The sequence below is a fragment of the Rhamphochromis longiceps genome, linkage group LG20, assembly GCF_057381845.1.
Source record: "Rhamphochromis longiceps isolate RC_006_pf linkage group LG20, R_longiceps_female_GT1.1, whole genome shotgun sequence".
Lineage (NCBI taxonomy): Eukaryota > Metazoa > Chordata > Actinopteri > Cichliformes > Cichlidae > Rhamphochromis > Rhamphochromis longiceps.
Window position 1 is genome coordinate 5,464,351 of NC_140576.1, and position 23,338 is coordinate 5,487,688.

At 41.1% G+C, this 23,338-nt stretch overlaps 1 protein-coding gene across 1 annotated transcript in view; it reads right to left on the bottom strand.

Annotated features, from left to right (window-relative positions):
* Nucleotides 1–16,085: 16,085 nt before the first annotated feature.
* pex14 (peroxisomal biogenesis factor 14) overlaps nt 16,086–23,338 on the bottom strand; it is a 45,318-nt gene continuing 38,065 nt past the window's right edge. Inside the window, exons 8-9 of the mRNA XM_085393302.1 lie at nt 21,852–21,943; nt 16,086–18,252 (exon numbers count right to left, since the gene is read on the bottom strand). Of these exons, the coding sequence (XP_085249428.1) occupies nt 17,778–18,252; nt 21,852–21,943 (567 nt within the window). The 3' untranslated portion in view covers nt 16,086–17,777. The remainder of the gene's footprint in view (nt 18,253–21,851; nt 21,944–23,338) is intronic.

Here is a 23,338-nt window from a genome sequence, read left to right on the forward strand (position 1 = left end):
TAGCATGCCCGCTACCTAGCTTGCTGATGCTAGTGCTTCTGGGCATCCTCAACAAGTAAAACCTTTCATCTTGGTCTTTTAAAAAAACAGGAACATGTTGTTGGGGTTTTCTGTAGATTAGCTTACTTAGCCATGTACTTGCTTCTGCGGTTTAAAAATTTCCTTGTGACGTTAAGCGAGAAAACAAAAAAAAGTTGATTTGCCATGGGAGCTTGTTGTTTGAACGTAATAGTAATAGTGAAGTAACAAATACGTCTTCACTCATTCTTTAAAACCAATCTGGTTGAACCACTGAAAACAACTTCACGTGGTAATGAGTACTTACAAAATCTTTTCTTCACCTGAGTTGATTTACAACACAAAAGAAAAAAATTACATGAGCAACCACACTAAGGTGGTTTTAATTTAACCCTGGAGAACCAATGGGGTCAGAGCCGACCCCATTGGTTTTCTAGGGAAACCATGGGGTCAAATTTGACCTAACAATATCTTAGAGAGTAACTCAACAATTCCAGGTAGCGAATTTTGTTACATTCAGCTGGTTAACAGAATTCAGACAATGGACCTTGGGAGATTACGATCCTGGAAGAGTACATCTACTCAGAACTGGCACACAGGACCTTGAGAACACCCAAAGTGCAAAAGAGGAGAACTGACTCAGCGATAGTCACTCAAGTGGTATATTTAATACAAACTTTTTGGCAGTGTAATTACACTGAGAAGCATAACTGTCAGTGTAGTCTTTTATATCACGTGACAGATGATGTCAATGCAACATAGGTAGAGAGAAACTGCAGTAGAGTATCATGGTCTTTATATGTAGATGGAAGTAGCACGGTTTGTTCTCACATATTTGTGCAGTTTGAAGTCCAGTGGCACCATCTTTTTTTCTTCAGAGCCAGACTACACAATACTCAGGTCTGAAATATATGGTCATCATGTCAGTATAGTTGTAAATTCTTCCTGTGACTTGGCTGAGACACATATCAGGCAACAATATTGATCTACCAGTCATAGATCCAGTCTATCACCACTTATGTGACACAGGATCAGCGGGGAGGAGCTATGAGTTGACACCTGGAAAAAAAAAACAAGTGCATATGAAGCAGTATGCTAAGATTTTCTGCCTCCCGTGAGCGTGTTGTTGCTGAAACACCTTTAAAAACCTGCAAAGAAATACACAAAATTATACACCATACAAGGCACACTGGAGCAAGTCTTTCATGAGAGCTTAACAGCAGACGGATTTAGACTGTGACATACTTTCAGCTACACCAGTTGACGTCTGCCTTAAATGTAGCAAGAAAAGTTATTATAAGCAAATCCTGAAGCTGCAAAATTGAGCTCTGGCCACAAATAGAGAAACATTTTGCATAAAATGAATGACCCGTCTTGAGTCACATTGTGTCATAAGAGCAGCTTCCTGTTGATAGGACCCACAGGTATATAATATATTGCGTGTCGTGTATGTATGACATGTCTGCTCCTCTCATTTTACTACTTCATTGGCCCATTTATAGTTTATGTTTTGGGATGAGATGTTTCCGTCATCTCTTTCAGCGCTGTGCCCCGGTTAGACCTCTCTTTAAATCCGCTGCCCTTTGCAATAGATGTTCATTTATCTATTTTTGCATGTGTATGAGCTTATTTTGGAAAGACCCAAGTCACATTGCAGAAAAGGGGGCTGTGTGAAAAACACTGCTTTGCCATTGGTAGCAGCTGTTGCTGCTGAGACACCTCTGAGGAAATGGAGAATTGGACACACACTCATCCAATTTACCATTAACAAGACCTTATTGGATGCATGGCCTTAGAAACATGTGGCTTTGCCTTATGTGGCTCTGTTTAGATATGCTGCTGTTGCTCTTGAATGTTGGGTCTATGATATTATTGCCATCAAAAGTTAGATCAATGCAGAAATCTCAAGTCTGTCATTCAGCTTCAAGAATAATGTGCAAGAAGAAAAACATTAAATGTGTTGTCATCAGCTGACGGCAGCTCCTCTTGTATTTTCAAACCCCTTATCCCTTCAGTGTCTTGTGGCATAGATTCAGAAAATAAAACAGCTGGAAACATTGGTTTATATCAACATGATAGCAGCACATTGTGCATGCATGGTGCCAACTTCCCGTTCCACCACATCCCGAAGGTGCTCCACTGGATTGAGACCTGTTTGAGTACAGCGAACTCATTGTCTTGCTTAAAAAAACCATCTGAGATTAATAGAGGTTTGTGAAATGATACTTTCTGCTGGAAGCAGCCCTCAGAAGATGGGTTCGCAGATGTAGATGGTCACAAAAGGATGGACAGGAGCAACACTCAGGTAGGTGTTGTGTTTAAACAATGCTAACCCCTAAAAGCGTGCCATGAAAATATCCTCAACATCTTCACACCCGCACCACCAGCCTGAAACACAGATACAAGGCTGGGTGGATCCATGCTTTCATGTTGTTTATGCCAAATTCTGTTACAGCACAAAGTCAAGACTCACATTTTTCTGATCTTCTGTTGTCTAATTTTGGTGAGCCCGTGCAAATTGTAGCCTTAGTTTCCTTTACTAGCTAACATGAGTAGCACTTGGTGTGGTCTTCTGCTGTTGTTGCTTATCAGCTTCAAAGATCAGCGTGTTTTCAGAGATGCTCTTCTGTATAGCTTGTTTGTAACAAGTGGTTATTTGAATAACTGTTGCCTCAAACCAGTCTGGCCATGCTCCTCTGACTTTTGCCGTTTTCTCCCACTCACTGGATATTTTCTCTTTTTCAGGTATTCTCTTTTGTGTGGGAAAATCCCAGTGTATCAGTTCATCAGTGCAGCTGTTTCTGGCACCAACAATCTCACGTTCAAAGTCACCTTTATTCCCTATTCTGCTCGGTTTAAACTTTAGCACGTTGTCTTGACCATGCCTGCACGACTGCATGCATTCAGTTGCTGTTGTGTGATTGGTTGATTTGATATTTGCCTTAATGTGCAGTTCAGTATTGAGTATCCAGTGATTGAGACCGTAGAAAGAGACAACTGCTCACAAGATTTGAGTTGATTTTTGTATTTTTTTTTTTGTAATTATTATTTAACAGGTCATATTATCTGGAATGAGACTGCTGCTATTTTCATATGTATTTTTGGCACTTACCATCCATCTGCGCCATTATGCTCAAAAGAAAACAAACATTTTTACAGCTGATATCTCCATCAAAACGATCTATATCAGGGGTAGGCAACCTTTTTGATGACGAGTGCCATCTAAAATTTCCTCAGAAGTCAATGTGCCATATAATTGCATTAGCAATAAATTTAATAATGCTGTATATCAACAGTTGCTGCGCTGAGCGGAGAGCTCCTGAAGCATTTGAAGTGTTGGAATGTGGACATTTCAACATCGCTTGAAAAAACTGACAGCTAGCAACGTCCCTCTCACCAGTAGGCTAAGTGATTTTTAGCCAATTACAAGTTGAATCTGATAGTTGGGGTTGTTAGCTAAGACGCCGTCATTAAGAAGCGGCACAACTAATGTGTCTATGCGAGCTAATTTGTGATGTGCACCGCTGGCCCGGCCATTTATTTTTTAATGCACCCTCTCAGATTAGTTCACTGCGTGTCGTGCCCAGGGCTGGACTGGGACAAAAAACCGGCCCGGGCATTTTGACTAGAGACCGGCCCACCAGGTATTATAGGAAAAGCCATAAAGCCTTTGAATGAAAACAAACGCCGTTGTGACAGTGATGTACAGTCTTGTTGGTATATGTATGATTTCTATATGTTGTACATCAGATAAAAACTTTGGTTGTAAGATTCAGATAATTATTTAATAAAAGCGAGACATTTTAAATGAGAATAAGAAAGTATTTCTTTGTGCCCCCCTCTCCCTGTTAATACCCTGCCTGGCCCCCTGGCAACACTTTGCTAGATCCGCCCCTGCACAGTTACCAGCTGTCAGCTATGTAAAAAAGGATCCTGGTGTTATTTGTCTCTCAGAAACAGTTCATAACTTCCCTTCAACTCATTCATGTCACCTAAAAGGTAAACCTGTTTCTCCATCACCTGTTCAGCTCTGATGATTCAGTAAGGACATCTCCTGGTTTCATCTTCATGTTTCCCTCTCACCACATATCCAAACCAATATCATGACCAGCAGCTTTTACGGCTGTGGCTCCAGCAAACATCAGCTGATACTAGAAAGTAATATTAAATACATTCTAAAAACAGCTGATCAAGCTTAAACGTGCTGCTGTTGTTTAGCACGACATCCGGCGGTTTCCTCTTTCTGGCGCAAAGTTGGCGATAAACAAACAAGAAAAAAGCCGATCAGCTGATCAATGATCAGTTTCATGACTGAATGAGAGAAGAAGAGGCAGCTGCAGTGTAAAGACGCAGAATAAATCTAGCTTTGTGTCTTTTTCCATTCTAGCTGAAGTACGGGACAAATCGCATTCCTTTTCAGCTCAACACAAAACACGCAATATTTTCTCTGAATACGGGACGATTCCGTTTTTTATGGCATGGTTGGCAACTTTACTTTACTTACTTTACCAACCTTGTGAATAAAATAAAGTTCACTATCAGTAACATCATAGCACCCACCCAGCTGTATAGAAACTCTGTCATGCTAGCTAGCACGCAGTACGAGTTATTGTAACTGACTGTAAAAACTCAGCACAACGAAAATAAACTCCACCTAAACTTGGTTTATATCTGACCCAGATAGACTGCAGGTCATAACTTCTTACCTGAAGTTCAGTTCACCTGACACTCGAACCGGCGGCCACCTCGGGTCTCTCCTCCTGCCTCCCCTTCCCCTCATCCACCTGGCCTCTTGAGGCAGCTCCGCCATATCCGCCACCAAACAACTGAGTTATTTTTACACATCTGCCAGCATCTGGCCAATTCACCACCTTTCATTGTTTATACGGTTACTAAAAAAAAAAAAAATCATCGGTCCATAAAAACAAAAAAATCACCAGCGATGGCCAGTCCAGCTATGGTCGTGCCATCAGTTAACCCTTCGCGTGCCAACTGTGGCGCGCGTGCCCAGGGTTGCCGACCCCTGATCTAGATGGACAAACAAGCTGGAGCAAAACACGTAGCTTTGATTTTGTGATTTTCTGCTGATCTGTCCCTTTAAGAGTAAGACTTCAAGAACAGAACTGTAGCCAAGAGTAAAGTTTCCATGAGTACAGAAGAATCACTACTAAAGGCATTCATAGGAAAGTCTGACTTGTAACATGAGATAGTTTCAAACATCAAACACCAAAGCTGTTCTACAAAGATCTGCAAAAATCAAGCGATTTCCATCCGTTTTATATTTTCCACATTTACAGCCAACCACACAAAGAGAACTAGGATGTTTTTAAGCTCTTCAACATAGCAACAAGCGTTGACTTCATCCCCCTACTCCATGATTTCATGCACTAACAAATATATAATTAACTTTTAAAGATCCTCTCCTGCACAGAGCTCTTATGTACTTCCCTATATGCTCAGCAGATCTGAATTATTGCTCCTCTTGCATAACACCTATGTGTTTTTGTTTCTGGTCTGGTAACATTTTTTTCCACTTTTTCTTTCCATAAACAGATCTCACATTCTTCTGAGGGCGGAGTATCTAGAAAAACGTCATCTTTAAACACTTTTTGTGTGTGCGAGGACCTACAGATAACAAACTATTCTTTTCTCACAGTTTTGATGGAACATTCAGTTAGTAAAAACAAACAAATGGTGGTATGTTATTAACATCAAACACCAGAAAAACTGGATTCAAGTTTGACCAGTTCACACAGAAAGTGGAACAAACTGCCTGGAAACTGCTGATTCGATCTTCATGGTCATGAAGCAGATCATTTTTCTTCTTCTTTTTTCTCTTTCTTTCTCTGAAAAGCTTCATTCCTTTTAGTTTCTCTTATTGAGGGCGTGTCACAGGCAGGGATTCAGTGTTTTGTCTAAGAGCTTTTGAGTAGAAAAAAACAAAGTAGATGGAAACTTCATTGGCGATAGATAAATGTTGCAGATTAGCCGAGCTTTTGTTAGCCTTTAAATGAAGTTTCTCCAAAAATGTTTGCGTTTATGCGTTTTGATGAGTCAGAGCCAGGTGCTTCCACCACTGATGCATTTTACATGCTGAAAATTATTTATTTATTTTTAAATAGCTGAAGCACTCATGTCTTCGATTGTAAGTTCAGATGTGACCGTCATGGTCAGAATTAAACGTGGTCACAGCGCTTAGCTGGGAACAAAAGCACTTCCCATATTTCTGTGAGCTCTGTTTGAAGTGAACACATTTTCACAAAGGGAGTGGGGGGGGGTTGTGGAGGGTGGAGTGATGGTGTAACGTTACATGGGACATGTTATTTGGTAAACATGCAGTTGTCATCTTACAAACACAAACAGAATCCAGTGGAAAGATTAGCGTTGAGGCCCTTTAAACAGCTTGTGAAAAACGAGCCTCCTGTCAGCCCTGTTACATAAATGTTTACTAAGAAATACCAAACATTGTGTTCTATTTGTTTTACTTTGCCTCGAGTTTGCCCATCGCCACAGATTAGTCATCCGCAGAGTTAAACACAACTTTGCCAGCAGAGCAAACAACTAGTAGCAGACAGCGACCAGAAACAAGCGCGTAAAACGGTTGATCCGGGCTGGCTCACCGCCACGCGGCCATTACCCTTCAAGTAGTTCGCTTCAGAATTGGACCAGAGGTCTCCGGAGTTGAGTGGGAGCCTTTCATCACTCTATAATTCTGATCCAAAAGGAGAGAGCTCACAGCAAAAAAAAACAAAAGTCAAATGGACCGGCGCTCTCTCTCTCTCTCAGAAGCTAGAGCAATTCTCATTCCACTTCATTTGCCACAGCGAAGCGCTGCTAACTGGCAACCGAGGCCTGCTGCTGCTGCTTTCTTGGCAAATGGAGAAGTTCTTAAGTGCTAAGCTGTAAATTTAGTTAATTTGACGTGAGTCCGAGGGGGACGGGATCATTTTCTTTCAGGGAAAAAGCCTGGCATATTGGCTGACAATAAGCTGGAATGGTCCAACATGGTGTTTCTGCTCAGCGATGACGGCTGGAACACAGAACAGACAGCGTTCGACAGAGCTGTAAAACCGTTTGACTCTGGCACCGGCACAGTGTGACTCATTTTTATGTTAATAATGTGAAAGCCTTTCAGCGGTAATTTCAGCAGAAAGAAAATGATGATGAAAGCGGCTTAAAGTGGTTTGTCTGTTTGTACATACAAGAGCGTTAGAAGTTATTGGGCGTGCATGTGCACCTGCATCGTTTTCGCCTTAATAATTGCTCTCGCTGCGAGCCGCGTAGTCTGAAACGATGTGAAGAAAACGGACAAAGTCATGTGGTCGCACGATGCAGGAAGCGTCGCTCGTTTCTCACTTTCGAAAATGAGCAGTTGTAGGTCAAGCTGGAAAAAAAAAACCCCAACAAAAAAAGATGAAGTTTTGGTCAGAGATGTGGAACCAAAACAGAAAATGTGTTTGTGCGTGAGAACTGGTTGAACTGCTGTAGTAATCTCCGACTTAAAGGAGAGCAGAAAGGTTGAAATAAAACTATGATGAGAAAATCCAGCGGCCTCCGTGCATGAATTACAGACAATGGCAATAACTTTTGGTCTAAATCCTTCACAATGCCAAATAAACGGACAGTCTTTTAAAAAGCAGTCATCGCTTTTCTTTTTCTTCTTTTGTTTTAACTGCAAGGAAGAAGCAACAACACCGCTGCGCTCAACATTTCCCTCATTCAGCATAAACATAAGACCAAAACTGAAAGACTTGCAGCATGCTGGCAGTAGGCCGCAGATGGTGAATGATTGCCAAAAGATGTGTTAGTGTAGTTAGGCTTAGTTAATGTATAATATCCCTCTAAGACACAGGACTGAACATTAGTTTTGTTTGCCCTATTTTGACTACCTGACTGCATCTTAAGTTCCGTGACCTTCTTTTGGGGCTTTTTTTTAAGCCTATTTGCTATGAAAACAGGGGAAATGTACCATTAAGGTCACTTCTCTCATGTGGTCCACACTGGCTGGTTGCGGGGTCACGCTAAACTTGAAATAGCTCGGTTGAGCAGATATGTGACAACTGTTGCGTGTGGTGGAATCTGTTTTTAAAGATTTAAACAAAACTCGGTGGGTTTCAGTGGGTTCGAGTTTGAGAGTTTCATGCCGTGTCTGGCCGGTGACACTGTAGCACAAGTGTTGGGGGGGATTTAAAATTAACGTGTCACAATCAGCTTTATTTCTGTTGAATGACTCTTGAATATCAGCAGCCCCGTATGAACATCACGAGAGCCTTTAAAAAGACCGGTTTCAGTATCACAGCTGCGACCTTCATAAAACAGAGCTGGGCAACAGGTGGGCATCATGTGTGTGCTAATCTTCCACATTATGGTTGTTGATAACAGACACTGCTCAGCACAGCTCAGTTAAAACTCAGTAATTTAATATGGAATACATCAGCAACGTGATATTTGCAGCATGGAAGAAGCAAAGGTTGGGAAGATTCTGCTGATGCTAATAATAGAAAATGTCCATCATTCACTTTGGGTTTCTGTTACCAGAAGAATTCGGAGTACCGCAGACCCTCCAAAACAAGACATTGGGTGTCCACTGAGGGATTTTGGGATTATTTTTTTTACTCGCTCTCCTCCTGTCTAAGGGCATGGAAATGTGGATTGTATTTCGCTGTGACAATCCATGCCAATTTTGGAGGACAAGGTCGATGAATGTACGGCCTTCCCCCTTTTTCGCAGACCCCATTTACTCATTACTACTCACACGTGTCTGGTGGGTGAACGCTTAGGGCTCTGGAAAACTCTGGAAGTGATTCAGCGCATACAGCTTGAAAGGTATAGGACATGATCTTATGAATCGTAAGTGTAGACTTTTGAAAGTTCTGCTTTTAATAGCCTTCAAGAGAGTAGAAAAATAAAGTCTATTTTAAAGTATTTACAGTAAACAGAAAAAAACTGTGTGACAAAAGGGACAAAACTGATGATTCATTCAGTCCTGTTGTTGTGTGTTATCTAACCTGACTGAAAAGCTTCAGCTACCCTCTTTTCTTTTCTTTATAGGTTGTGTTTACTCATATGCAAGACGCAGTAAATTCCCGGCAACTTCTGTGGTAATTCGGTGGAGTAGTTACATTAGCCAGATTTTCTTTGTGTGGTTGGCCACCGCTGCACACTACAATTGTTGCGACCAAGTGCAATGCATTTGTGATCGTGTTGCTTACCACTCGCCATTCACAGTCAGTTTCCATCTTTGTGGGTTAAGACGGCAATAAAACGGTGATGGGGTCAAGTGGACAGCTACATGCAATCATAATATGATGATTAACTGTGATAAATCCAACTTGTTTCATGTACATACCCACAATTTCACTTTTTAATTCAGCCAGAGCCTCACAGATTTCCATCCTTCCGTTAAGACGGCTAGTTGTTGAAAGCAACCTTGCCTTTACAACTAGAAGACAACCAGCTGGCATCCAGTTAAGTCCCCTATTGCAAAGATATGTGTCCCAGACAAGTTGCACTCTTTGGTGCAGGCTCACCTTAGCTGTAGCCTACTTTGCATGTTAATTAGCATTATGTTGCTAATTAGCATAAGCATATTATGTTTAGCATGATGAAGATGCAAAAATGGCCTACATGGTTTCGCATATTTCGCCCAATTTCGATTGCAGTTTTCCAAAACGCATATTCCCCGACTGGTTGGTAAATAATTCCTGGAGGTTGTTGCCTGTTGCGAGCTTAAATAAGTTGCACCAAAAACCTCCTTGTTATTGCTTTGATTGCTAACAAATTTCCATGGTCACAACTACAGGTGACCGGTGCAAACTACTAGAGTTCGGGACCATGTAGGCATGTTCCCTTCTAGTGTCTAAAGCAGTGGTGGGGAGGTTTCTTCTAACCAGTCAAAGTATAAACATTTTTTCCTCATAACTGGTGGTTGCAAGGTAGTCTTGGAGCAGTTTTAAGACCTCTGTGAATATGGCAGACAAGTTAGCACCAAGTGGTTAGTAGTCACCTGACTGCAGAACTTTAATAGACATGAACAAGTCTTAATTAAAATACTTGAATGTTCTTCAACAGGCTGTTCTTACACTTACCCACCTAACAAATCACATAATTTGTCAAAAAAAAGTTGCATTTAAAATGTCTGAAAGCAGCAGATTGCTACCGCCAGCGGCCTGTGTCAGCACAATCACAGTGGCTATGTATCTTTACAAAAGTCTTTAAATGGTAGAAAATCCAGGCGAGTTGCAAAAAGCAAAAATTCCCCTCGTACTGAAATTACTTAGAGAGAGCAAAGCCATATTTTTTTTTTTTACCAGGTTGTAAACCTGTTAATTTTATAGCTGAAGATGGGAATTCCATCATGGGATTTTATCGGGATGGACTCACTTTTTGGAGTTAGCTTCAAGTAGCCATTCAAGGAACTGCAGTTTTTGGCATTTCCTTATTGGTTTAAAATTTCAGCCTTGAAGGCTGCTGCTTGTGAAAAATATGTGAAATACGCTATAAGCTCATTTTCCCATCAATGAAAGCTGGTAAAGCTAATGAGCATTCATCACTCAAACTCACCACTTTGAGCTCTTTCAAGGCTTAAAGTTATGCATTCTTGGAGTCCAGGGCTGCTTTAAGTAGCAGTTTGGTGCTGTTTTGACTCGTTTAGTATTTTACTAAAAGGTTTCACTGTTCTTTCTATTTGCATTTTTTTTTGTTGTTGTCAGATTTAATAGACTGGATCATGTGCGGCGTTAGGTTTAACTGATATCGCCCTGTTTTTTGTCTAAACATGGTCATAAACACATTTAAAAAAAAAAAAAAACACTAACTAGAGGGTTTCAAAACTTTACGCACCAATAAGCAAGGTCACGGTGGCTTCGTCCCTCTGTTGCAAGCACTCTGTGGTCTTTCGCTGCAGCTTTACAGATTAACCACAGTCAGTGTTTAAATGCTTAGAGAAATTCTGTATAAAGTTAAATAGCTGTCTAACAGAACGCAAGGCCCATTGTGATTGCAAAAAAGCCAGTGCTGAACTCTCCCCCTTCATTTTCTTTTTCGTTCCACATCTCCCCCCTCTTTCCCCTGCCTGGTCACTAGCATGCTTCAGGTGTTCCACAGTCAGGCCCTGTGATTAGTCTAATTTGCACAAATGCTAGCAAGCGTTGCACCTGTTGCCCCTGCGCCGCCTCCAGCTGCGGTCCCTCAGCCGGCTGACAGGCCTTCCCTTGGATAATCCAATCTCTCTACGAGTGCAGGACAAGGGCATTTGTTTTTTCTACCTCTTGTCTCCCCTCATGTTCTCATGGCCACCACGCTCCCGATGGCTCATTATTGGACCATTCATAAATACTGCCAGCCAGTACCCACCTCCCTGTTCTTTTAACAGCTTGCTGCTGTTTTCCCTCATTGCTCCTTACCAGCACCTTCCTTTACCTGTCAGTGAAGTGACTAAAGCTTTCCTTCAGGTTCAAAAGAGGCCCCACAGCCTTATACATGACAGCCCTCCAGTATCCACGTACTCCATTTGGATTTGAAACAGCGCCAGGAGAAAATCAAGTGACACGGGCCACACAAAGTGGGAGGGTGGGAGGCAGGGAATGTGATCCCACTTGATTGTTGAGAGTTTATATAGCGAGTGATGACAAAGTGCTTTATGACTTTGCGGTGTTCGCTGGGCTCTGCGTTTGAAGCCTTATACAGGCAAAGCCCCCTGGTGACCTTGGCTTGTCAAATGTTCTCATTTTCACCAGGAAGGAGCCAGTGTTCAGCGGCCGCTCAGAGCTGGTAGGCTGCTTTTAGAGGGGCAGCCACAGAAAGCTTTTGGAGGTGACCTATGCTTCCTCACATTTATTGCTGAAGCACGTTTGAGGAATTGTATCATTCATAGAAAAACCACTAACCTATAAGCAAATGTATATTATAAAATACAAACAGTACAGCCCAGCAGCTCAGAGAATCTGAACTTACTCCAGAGCTTTGAGGTGAATGCTAACATGCTCACACTGGTAAAGTTTTATCATGTTTCCTTTTTAGTTTAGCACAGTAGCATGTGATCCCTCATGAACAGGCAATAAACATAATGCATGATGATGATGGGAATCTGGAAAAGTTGCCACATGTATTTGTTGAAACAGCAACTACTACGCAAGTAGACTTTTTTAAACCAATGCCGCCTTACAGGAAAAGTCCGAACATCATTGAAGTCCAGTTTGTAATGAGGGGGAACATGAACGTACGTACCACATCTTATGTTAATCCACTGAACAGGTTTTAAGACCAATCCCTATTATAGAATATTATCTAATGTTTATAGAAGCTTGAATCTGACACTTCATTCTGATATAATTTGAAATTTTAAATGTAGAGATACCTACTGTCACTTGAAATTTCAAGTTATGAAGTCCAAGTTTTAGAGATACATAACTAACCCAAGTATTTGACTTACGGATGGCAAACAGTTAAAAAAAAATCATCAGGGTTCATTTGCATGATCAACAGTGCTTCAACATGCAGATCAAAGGAGCCAGGGATCAAACCACCAACCTTCTGATAGGTAGAAAATACAAGTCTAATATACTCCATTTATATTTTGTGTGTATATATGAAGATATCTAAATAATGTTCTCCTTACAAATTGGTATAGAGCTTGAAAGTCCAGTCTGAGCCCATTCCAAATTTGGACTTCAGTCTGGGTCAAAGCACTAGACCAATCAGACAGATCAATTTGATGAACTTTGATGAAAACATCTTGAAATAATTAGGAGAGAAACATGGATTTCCGTGGAGAAAATGGACATTTCCAGGTGATAAGTGATAAGTCAACCAGTTTTGTTTTCAAAGGTCTGATAACGCATCACGTACTGCTGTAGATTGCTCCCAGATACATACAGCGTCCACGCTATCTGACAGGGAAGAGGAACTGTCAGGTTTTCATCCTCTTCGGGAATTGTCCGTGACCTTTCCTATGCAAATCACAGAATGCTTCCCGTTGGAGGCAGATGTTTGGAAACTGGGTGGAGCTTGATGCTTGAAGAACTGGATCTGTGTTGCTAGGATGTAAATTACCCCAAATCACTGTGATGCAAAAACAAAAACTGAGCCAGGATCAACACTCAGGTTGTCAAAGAGTTTTAAATGAGTGGAGATGATGTGCGCACGTGTGTGTGTGCGATGCTGACAGAGCCACGGTAGCCCTCTGCTGCTGCAATGGGCTAACAGCCCTTGCATTGATCCAAGGAGACACTCAGCCCTCTAACCTGCTGAGTACTCAGTTCCAGTGAACAATGGAGTTCAGAGCACGTCGATACACTATCCTATTGAGTGCTCTCCGTTTAGCAGCAAGATTGATGAGGTTAAGGCTCCCAACCGGGGAGCCAAATGGTGTCAAAACCAAGGTGTTGCTTTGGACAACCAATCCTTCACAGCTCTACCACACCGAGAGGCTCTGGTTAGTGGCTAATATGCTATCCCTAACCAGGGAATACATTTAAACAGTCACAAGGTTTCTGAAAGGGAATGCAAATTGTTTCGGATGTTGTTGAAGCTATTAAAATGCAGATGAGAATATGAGGGTAGGATAGATGGCGCTTTCTTGCCTGGAATGCACTGTAAAATCCCCAAGACACAAAATGATGTACAAGCGGATTTATTACTGTAGGTCCCTATAAATCTAAGGTTGGCCTGAACTCCAGGGAGAGGTTAATGGATTACAAAGGGATGTGGTATCAAGCCTCAGAGAAGTTTATACACCTCATCAATATGTGAAATGCTATTGATCATTTAGACTATGATAAATTAAATTCATACACTCGATAACGTATGGCAATAAGAATGCCTTGTGTAGGTGGAAAAATGCTTTTTTTTGAGCCCATCCACAGAAAACTACACATTGAGAAAATAAACTGTGGCAGTGATTTGATCTGTGATGTCAGCGCTTAGAAGGCCACATATTCATCAGCAGCCTGAGCTGTACATTTAAAGGAAATGAAGGTTCACTGAATTGTTTCCAAAGATTGCCTAAAAGTTTACTACAGATAGATATGACAATAAGCTAAAATGACTTTAGGAAACACAACAACTCAACTCAACAACTGACATTCATACACAGCTAAAAAAAAATAAAACAAATGCTGTAAAATCCAGTCCGGCTTCATCCGTTTGAAATATGGCGCCAAGTAGAAGCAGTGAGTCCAATACTTTTCTGCTGTGAAAGTGATAAATATCGGATTGCCTTCAATTAAAGGGGAACTCCACGAAAGTCTGTAAAGGAGTACTTCTGCAAATGTGCAAGAAAGGAAGGAAAGGTTTTATAAAATCTTTGAAGCTCCAGAGGAAGCAGCATGAAATGTGATGATAGCACAGCAAGTCAAGTCTACATTAGCCACTACTTACACACTCTTAATGCCAGCTATGGTGTCTGCTGATGATTTGCAGTGTAGGTAATGTAGGCACCAGGTTTTGACAAGGAATAACAACATATGGAAAACCTCTTGGTTTAATCTGACAGCGTAAAGCTGAGCGCGCAGATCTGCTAAAATAAACCTTTATGGTTTTAGATAACAGAACTCGCCTCCTCCGGTGTTACCTCAGGTCATCCCTGGCATTTTGTGGCCCGTTTTTGCTCTGATCTTGAAATCCTCTCAAGACTTACTGTGTGGTAACAAACTCTGCGGTCATCATGCAGCAACCTCCAGGACTGAAAAAAAGGGCCAAAATCTGCAGTTCCTTGAGTCTGGCTCCAAAAGTGAGTCAAGCCATGTGTTAAAATGCCCAACTTAACAGCGAAAATAAAACTGCTTGCATCCAGATCCAAAAATATTTTCTCTACAGCAAATTTCCTCCATCATGACAACTGTACATGGGGTCATTTTTCATAACAAGTTTTAAAGTTACAGGCGTGGCCACTTTGACTGACACGTGGATGGACTTTCACTGCTGCAGACTAATAAAAAACAAAAACAAAAAAAGGGGGGCTTTAAAAAACAATGAGCATCATCACAGTGGGTTTTTCCATCTTTCACATACAGCCTAGTCTCGGAAAAGGAAATTAGACTTTTTGTAGAACACCCAGACCATTAAGAATAATCAAAATTTACTGTTATCAATATATTGCCAAACTGGTTGCAATATTAGTTTATATTGTTAGAAAGGGGATTCTGAAACCCTTGAGCTCCAGGTGGGGGGACATGCCATACCACCCACAATGGAGGGCTGGTTTTGGCCAGTAGTGGTGGTGAACTCAATCGACCCCTCTGAACTGGGCTCTGAACTTTTCTGCACCGTTTGATGTCAACGAGATTGGGCAAGTATCAATATAGGTGGTTGGAGTGCTTTGCTGTTTGTTTTTACAATGTGTATAATAAGTTAAAGGATTTTCTGCTTTTTATATTTATTGGCTGTGTGTTTGGTAAGTAAGTAAATAAAGTTTTTGACTAAAAAATGATAGCAAAATAAAAGTGTCATATTCACTGAATTGAAAACTGAGTAATAAACCAGGGCACACAATACTGAAAACCATAGGAAAGGCACTAATGACTCATCTGTAGAAATAAACAAACCTTCACCTATTTAATGTATAGCCGCGTCCACTCATTTCTGGAGAGAAAGCTGAAAAAAAAAGTCCCTGCTATGTCATGCTTTCTGAAAATTAACTAGAGTAGAGGAATATGTACTTACAGTATACATGCTTGACTGGTGCTGGAGTTACAAACAGATTACAGCTGGTTATGAAAGGAAACCACACCCCAAAAGAAAAAAAAGAAAGTCTAAAAAACTGATATACAGAGATTCTGGTGTGGCTAAAAGTCTCAAAATATTTCAAATCAAACAGAAAAAAAATCATGGATATAAGAAAAACATACAAAAATAATTGCTACCTGATCTGCAACTGAACATATTAATCCATTTAATCTCCCAGACTATTAAAAGCAGCAAAAATTGAAGACCTAAAGGGCAAGTTCTGTGTAACTTGAGCTTGATAACAATTTTGCAATAAGTATAATCTATAATTGTACAGTTGCTTTTTAATACTAAAGTGCAGCGAAGTGTGTTCTGCGTGCACTGATGGTTTTAAAATAAATATAGGAGATTCTTGTTGAGATAAATCAAATTTATTACAGTTAGAACTGCAGTGAAGACAGTGTTTATTCAGTAAGTTACAGGGAAAGGACCCGTCACTGAAACTACAGTGGTTCTGAGGCATACTGAGTACACGTACACACAAAAGGAAACAAAACAAAACAACCTTAACTGCAATGTTTCCTGTTAAGGTTAAGCTTAATGTCAATTCAAATCACTAAACATACAATCTGCAGGCCAGGACAGGATCTCAGAAATGTGCAGTGTCCCCTCCACCTTTTCTGTGTCCCAATGGAGGCCATGTGTTGGAAGTGGAAATGGCACAAGCTGATATCCCTTCTTCTCACTCATGGACTCTTCTTGTTAGCTAGAGACGGAGTGAGTAATTCAATAAGTCAAGTATTCATTTATTACTTTCCTTTTCAATCATGGGGCAATTTTCTTTTACTTCCCCCATCCACCTCCACACTGAGAAAGAAAAAGCGATACGAGTTCTGCAACTTCCATCTGTGGCAGCGCTCGTTGTCTTACTGCAGCTTAATTACAAAATATTGGTGCCGTTTTCTGTAAAGATTACTCACTGTAGGAGGCCCTACATAATTTGGACCGGAGGGTTTGTCACAGAAAATAATACAATGCAACTGGGCTTTCTGTATTAGATTTCCGCTTTTAGCCTCCTTGACATTTCAAGCTGCATGAACTAATACATCTGTTATTTGTTGATCATTTGATTATTAACATACTTCACAAACCAAATCAGCGGCCCTGCTGGAGACACAGATACAGCTCAGCAGACAGCCTTCGGTTTTTCTCCCGCAAACACGGCTCGCAAAGATGCACAATTCAGCCCACAGTGAAAAACGAAAGTGGGGGGAGAGAGAGAGAGGGAGAGAGAAAAAAAACATTTATCTTCCCCTCCTTTGAGCGTATGAGCACTCTGACACCGGCATGGAACAAAGCCCGTCATCACATTCTAATCTCGAATTTCAGGGGTTTTATTTCACCCAAATGCCACCCTGCTGGCCTTGTAAATTATTGACAGACTGACACCAATGCGAAAGGACACATAAAAGAGGCTAAAAGCTCCGGCCCTGGAAGAGCTTGTCCTCTCCTATTCCCATCAACAGTGAGACAAACTCTGCTAATGCTCCACTGGAACCTCACGGTAACACCGAGACTCAAGCACCACCTTATGATTCCTGACCCGCAGATGCGCTGTACAGCAGACATATTGTGTGCGGCGCTGCCTCTTTGGTCTGAGTCTTAGTACAATCACAAGGACACCGAGGCAAAGCTGAGGATTATCTGATCAAATCATGGAAATTAAAGGCAGTAAGTCACACATGGTTAGTACTGCACAAAGGCTGATAAAAGTCATTCTGATTTGACTGCTGCTTGTCACTTGTCCTTTCAAAGAAACATCACAACATAGTGCTTGGCTCGGGATACAGTCATTTAGTTTGAAGAAAAGTAAAATGTGGTAACCTGTGTGTCATCACACAGGTCTGGCTCTTCTTATACTTGCACTCCTACTCCTCCTTCTGCTCAACGTTATGATGTGACAAAAGCAAGTGGAAACTCACAAAAAAAAGAAAGAAAGCAAGAAAAACCTGTATGTGAGAGCAGCGAGAAACAAAGCTATCAGCAGGGATGAGAGGTGGTCTTCTGAAGTGTTTTTGTACTCTTATGTTGGTCTAATCGACTTCGCTCTCGTTGCTGGCACCTTCGGGCCGCCTCAGTTTGTCTACCTGTTCATTAATCTGTCCGTCCCCACCTCGCCGGTCCTCTGTCTGCATGCTTAGACCACCCTCCTCCTCCTCTTCTTCTTCTTCTTCTACATGGCTGACATCATCTTCATCTTCATCTTTCCTCTCCTCCTCTCCCTGCACCTCCATGCGAACCTGGTCGAGGGGCAGCGCTGTGCCCAGGCCCACGGTGCAAATATCTCCATTGATACCATGGGCTCCATCGGGCCCTCCCAGTGCATCCTGGGGGCTGTCGAGTCCATTTTTGACGGGGGAGGAGGTGGTGGACTCGTTGCTGAGAGGGGAGATGTCACTGCTGCTGTTGGTGTGGTTAATGGACGGTGTGCTAGATGCTGCAGGTGGCTTCAGGGGGATCTGCCATGAGGGGATCTTAGGAACAGAGGGAGTGGAGGGGAACTGTTTCCTGTAAAGGGTGACAGACAACAGTGTTGAACAGAATTAGGCCTGATTGCAACTTCATCACAAACCTCGCTGTGATCAAAAGACGTGAAAAGAGCTTTCCCACGATGTAAACAACCATATTTGGACATAATATGACCACAAAACCATGTATAACTTTCCAACCAAGCTCACGTCTCAACACTTTTTTGCATTTTAGCATGCAGCCGCACACTAACCACCCTATGTAATTCTCATAATTACAACAGAGAAAATGTTTTTTTCTCTTCCCCCCGAAACAGCCAGATGTTCATCACACCTGGTAAAGATGCTCTAAGATTTTTTAATTACACCCACTGCAGCTTTTAAGATCAAAAAGACAATGTTGAATGGGTTTCAGCACTTCTTGGTGCTTAAAAAAACAGTTTGGAGACGTTTTGGATCATTTGAACAGGAAAGGAACAAGTTTGGAGACAGATGGTGATACGGAGCCTTTATTTTGTAATTCAATCCTTTGCCAGAAAACTCATTGTGACAGTCAGGATGAAGTCAAGAAAGCAAATGACAAAGGGATTATTACTGATTAGAATGTATGAGGGGAAGAAAACAAGCTCAACTACACAGTACTGAGGCAATTTTCGTCCTCGCAGGTTTTCTGATGTACACTCTTACTTCAGGCTTCATTATAGACACTAATACATAATCATGCATGCTAATGGGCCTGACTGAGCTGGGCTGCGGCTGACTAGATTGCGGAACAAAGCTGAAAAGAAAGAGGGGACGTCTATCACCACGCTCACAGAAAAGGCCTTGCACATTTTTTTATTATTAACCATCACACTATAGGTACATCTAGACTTTGCAGTTAAGTAATTTTCAAAGTTTATAGCATTGCACAGTCTGTCCAACAGAGTAGCTCCAAGTCTATTGTTTATAATGCTGTCAGTGCTGAATGCAGCAGAGTGACATCACAGCTGACAAGACTGCGCTGCAGAGTGAAGCAACATCCTCTCAGTACTGGTAGCCGACTAGTTTTCAAATGACCTTGCTAAAGCATTATAATCATCAACTCTTTTCACAAAAAAGCAATATGAGCCATCGTATCGATATTATCAGAATGGTTTTACTCTGTATCAGTATAAATGTTGGCCTAAAAAGTCGGGTTCCATCTGGATTAGGAGATTTTCTCAGTTTTTACAATCTTATTTACTTTGTAAAAAATGAATATGATTTTTTTTATGAAGCTGCATCAGATCAACTGGAGTATATTAATGGTCACCTTTGTTACTAACACCAGTTGATGCCTGATGTATGTTAACTGGCCCACCCAAGTCACGAAATGTTATAATAAAGACTGATGTGATTATCGTGTGTTCTCTTGTTTTCTTATGTATTAGTACACAAACCTTCAGGTAATCTAAAGTAGTTTAGAACAAAGGTGTGAGTTCCAATTTTTTGTCTTAAAGAAAACAAACAAAAAAAATACTGCACAAGCCCATCAGGTTAGAACGCCACCTTGAAGCAGGCTCTCCAGTTTTTCTGTCACTGAACTGTGAAATCATCCCCTAGGGTCAGTCTGTCAGGGGTCTAATACAAGGTCATGAAGTGTCTGGGGGAGCACGCCTGGCGTGTTGTTCTGGCATAGAAACACAGATCTTGCATGTATCCCAAATGTGCAGCAGCGTTTGGGAGCAGTCAACTGCTGCTCAACGTGACAAACTTGTAGTAGATATCAGCTAAATTTACACCAGGCAGGTTTTAAAATTAAAAAGGTGTTAAAATTTTAGTTTTGGTAAGAGCTTTTGATGAGTGTGCAATGATTGCAAAAGAGCTTTATAGTTGCACGCTTTCTGAGAGTGTAAACTCAGACCTCCAGGGACAAAATATGGACTTTGAGTTTCGGTCCACTAACATTAACAACCGTATCTCTCAGCAAACAGGCTTTAGTGATGTGATGACAACAGATCACTGTTCACTGAATGTAAATTTGTCAAGGTATGTTTAATAGTCACCAAATAACTGTCACGCTCAAAGTTAATGTACAACATCTGCAAATATGATACAATTGCTGCTAGGTGTTGCATTAGAAATACACATTTAAAAATATATATTATAATGTGTCAGTAGCTTCTATTAACTCTACACAAACCAAAACAAGTTTCAATGAAATGAAATAACCAGGTGCAGGTGTAAACTTAAGGTGTTGGATAGGCAGTTTAAATTTGATTTAATGTGTGGTGTAAAAGACGCCATCTAGGGCTGGGTATCGTCACTGATTTCTAGAATCGATTCGATTCCGATTCACAAGGTCCCGAAACGATTCGATTCAATTCGATTTGTATCTGGGAAATTTTGCCTCAGACAGTCAGAAATATTCTAATTAAGATCAGTACATTTACATTTTTTTGTATCTATAAAAAGGAAGCTGACACTCGCAAGACTTTATAAAAGGTGTGAGCATCACAGCAGAAGCCTTTGTGTCAAAGTAGCTGAAGATAAAACACAGAAAAACATGAAGGTGATTTTCCTGGCCTGGGATTTTATAAAAATACTCTGCAGTACATCAAAAACGAAAGAAAACCATTAATCAACATATGAACATTACCTCTGAAGTTACAGCGGTTTTAGTAGAGACACGGCGTTTTGCATTTTGCATAATTTTAAAAAGTTTCAATTTGTTCAGTAGCCCATTGAACAGCAGAAATTAGGTTTTCTTTTTGGAAGTAAGTAAAAGGGGAAAAAAACAGCGGCCGACAGCGCTGCAAATAACGGTAGATTTGAGCGTAACAAGCAAGCGAATAATACAGAAAACAGATTTTTAGACAGGAAACTGTTCTTGAAGTACAGAGAGAGCAAGAGAGAGAGAGCTGTGCATGACGTGTGATTTTATCATGTTGGAAGCAAAACAGCAAAAGTCAGAGGGAATCCATGACGATGTTTATGTGAAGCGTAGTTTGGATCTTCTTTTGCTGCTGGTTCGGTCAATATTGTTTGGAGAGAGATCAAACTAACAGCTTTAGAATCAGCGCAAAAAGGGCGTAAACACAAAGCGCGGACCCGCCGAAACATCAGAATCAGCGAGCTGTCGGCTTTCAGCCCCAACCGTGAGAAAGGCGACATCTCACTGATTCTGATCCGTCGGTGGGTCTGAGCTTTGTGTTTACATTTATGTGCAGAATCCGTGTTCCTGCTCTTATTCACTGTTTTAGCTGTTTGGTGGTTGTTGAAATTTTGTGAGGTTTCACCTGAGATTCTGGCATTTAGGGCAAAATAAATTTATATTAAAAAATCGATTCAGGATTTTAATGAATCGATATCACGTTATCTGAGCCAGAATCGATTTTAATCGATAAATCGATCATCAAAACCCACCCCTAGTGCTGTCAAAAATCACATCTGAATAAGAGCTACCACATGCTAACAAATGAGTTGTTTTATGAATCAAATTGCATATCATGCTGATGGTGCTTTGTCCCAGTTTTACACTGTCACACAGTTCAAATGGACTGCATTAAGGAACTCAAATGTGCAAAAAAACACCAAGTCCTAAGCCTTTCAATGCACACACACACACGCGCACACCTGGCCTGTTTCATGTGACAGGGGTCGGGATAACTTTGTTACCTGCTGAGCAGTAAGCCCTTCAAAGAGATGATCTCAGCCTTCAGCTCTCCTACTGTTTGGCTGTCCAGGATGCGGCTCGTTGAGGACGAGGCCTGTAGGAAAAATACAAGTGAAACACGCACAACTGTCAAAAACACACACACGAGCACTGTTCAGGGTTTCAGCACAATTGAGCTTTCTGTAGGACTTTCAACAGCTCCTCTATGATTGATTTCAACGATATGAGTTAATAAAAAAGGTTCTTTAAAAAAAAAAAAAAAAAAAAAAAGGCCGGCTGGTAAACAAACATGGTAGATGCAAATGCTAAAAGCCACATGTTTGTGTGTAGTCAGGTCATCTGTCACCATAACAACCTCACAACTGCCTACTGCCGGCGATGACAAAAAAGGACAAACAATCTCACTGTATCCACCTTTATGGCGTCAGAAAGTCCAGTGAGTGTGAATCATGCTGTTTTTACATAATTTTCCATACTATCTAGAAAAGATTAGGCCAGTGTGTTGTGTTTTGGATAATGACTATCTTGAACAATAGCCACATTCATGGAGGCAGACCAAAGCTTAGCAGTTTGTTTTGTCCTTTTTGTCTTTTATCAAAGGCGTGTGTAGCCATACACGGGCATTGGTGCAGCATGAAATGTTAAAGGGTATAATGGAAAAGTATTTGAATGGCAAATTGCTGCTGAAAATCTGTCTCTGCAGCAATTTTTTTTAAGGAACAAGCTGGACTTTGACTGAGACAGCTGTAAAATAGGGAGTTTTGATAAAGGCCTGGAATGATAAAACTACTAACTGAACAACAAACATGGAAATGAGGAAGAACCTGCAGGCCCTGCCTGCTTGCACCTGAAACCGATGTTTTCAGTGGGTTATGCATGTTAAAAAAAAGAAAAAAGGAAAAAAAGTGAGTCTTCAGAAGGCATCAAATAATGATTTACAAGGCAGGAGCGGGAAAACAAAACAAAAACATTTGTTACACAGAAGTCCATAAATTTTTACACTGCCCTTCAAAACTATTCAAATAAAGCTACCTGAAAAGGAAATGTCATTCTTTGGAAGAACTGCGCACAGATGTACGTAGCCTGCGGCGAGACTCGATTATCTAACCATGAAAATGTTTTGCAAGGTGTTAAGTAGATAACTGCTAACCATTCTTAGTCTAGTCCTGCACACAAAATACAAACATGCGTGAGGATAAACTGGCAAGACCAGAGGGAGTAGAAGGAGCAGACAAGGGAAAAAGTGGGATAAAAGAAAAGTAAAAACTGTAATTAAGACTCTCCTGACTCACCAGAGGAAGCTTGTTAGGAAGCGTGGACCCCCTATCGAGGGGAGAGGGATAACTTGGACTCTTTCGCTTGTAATTAAATCTAAGAGAAATTAATTGAATCACATCTGAAAGGGATCAGACTCATTTACAGTGGATGGAAGGAGGCAGAGGAGGAGAAGTGAAGGGAGACAGAAAAGGAGGCGAGTGGGAAAGAGGGT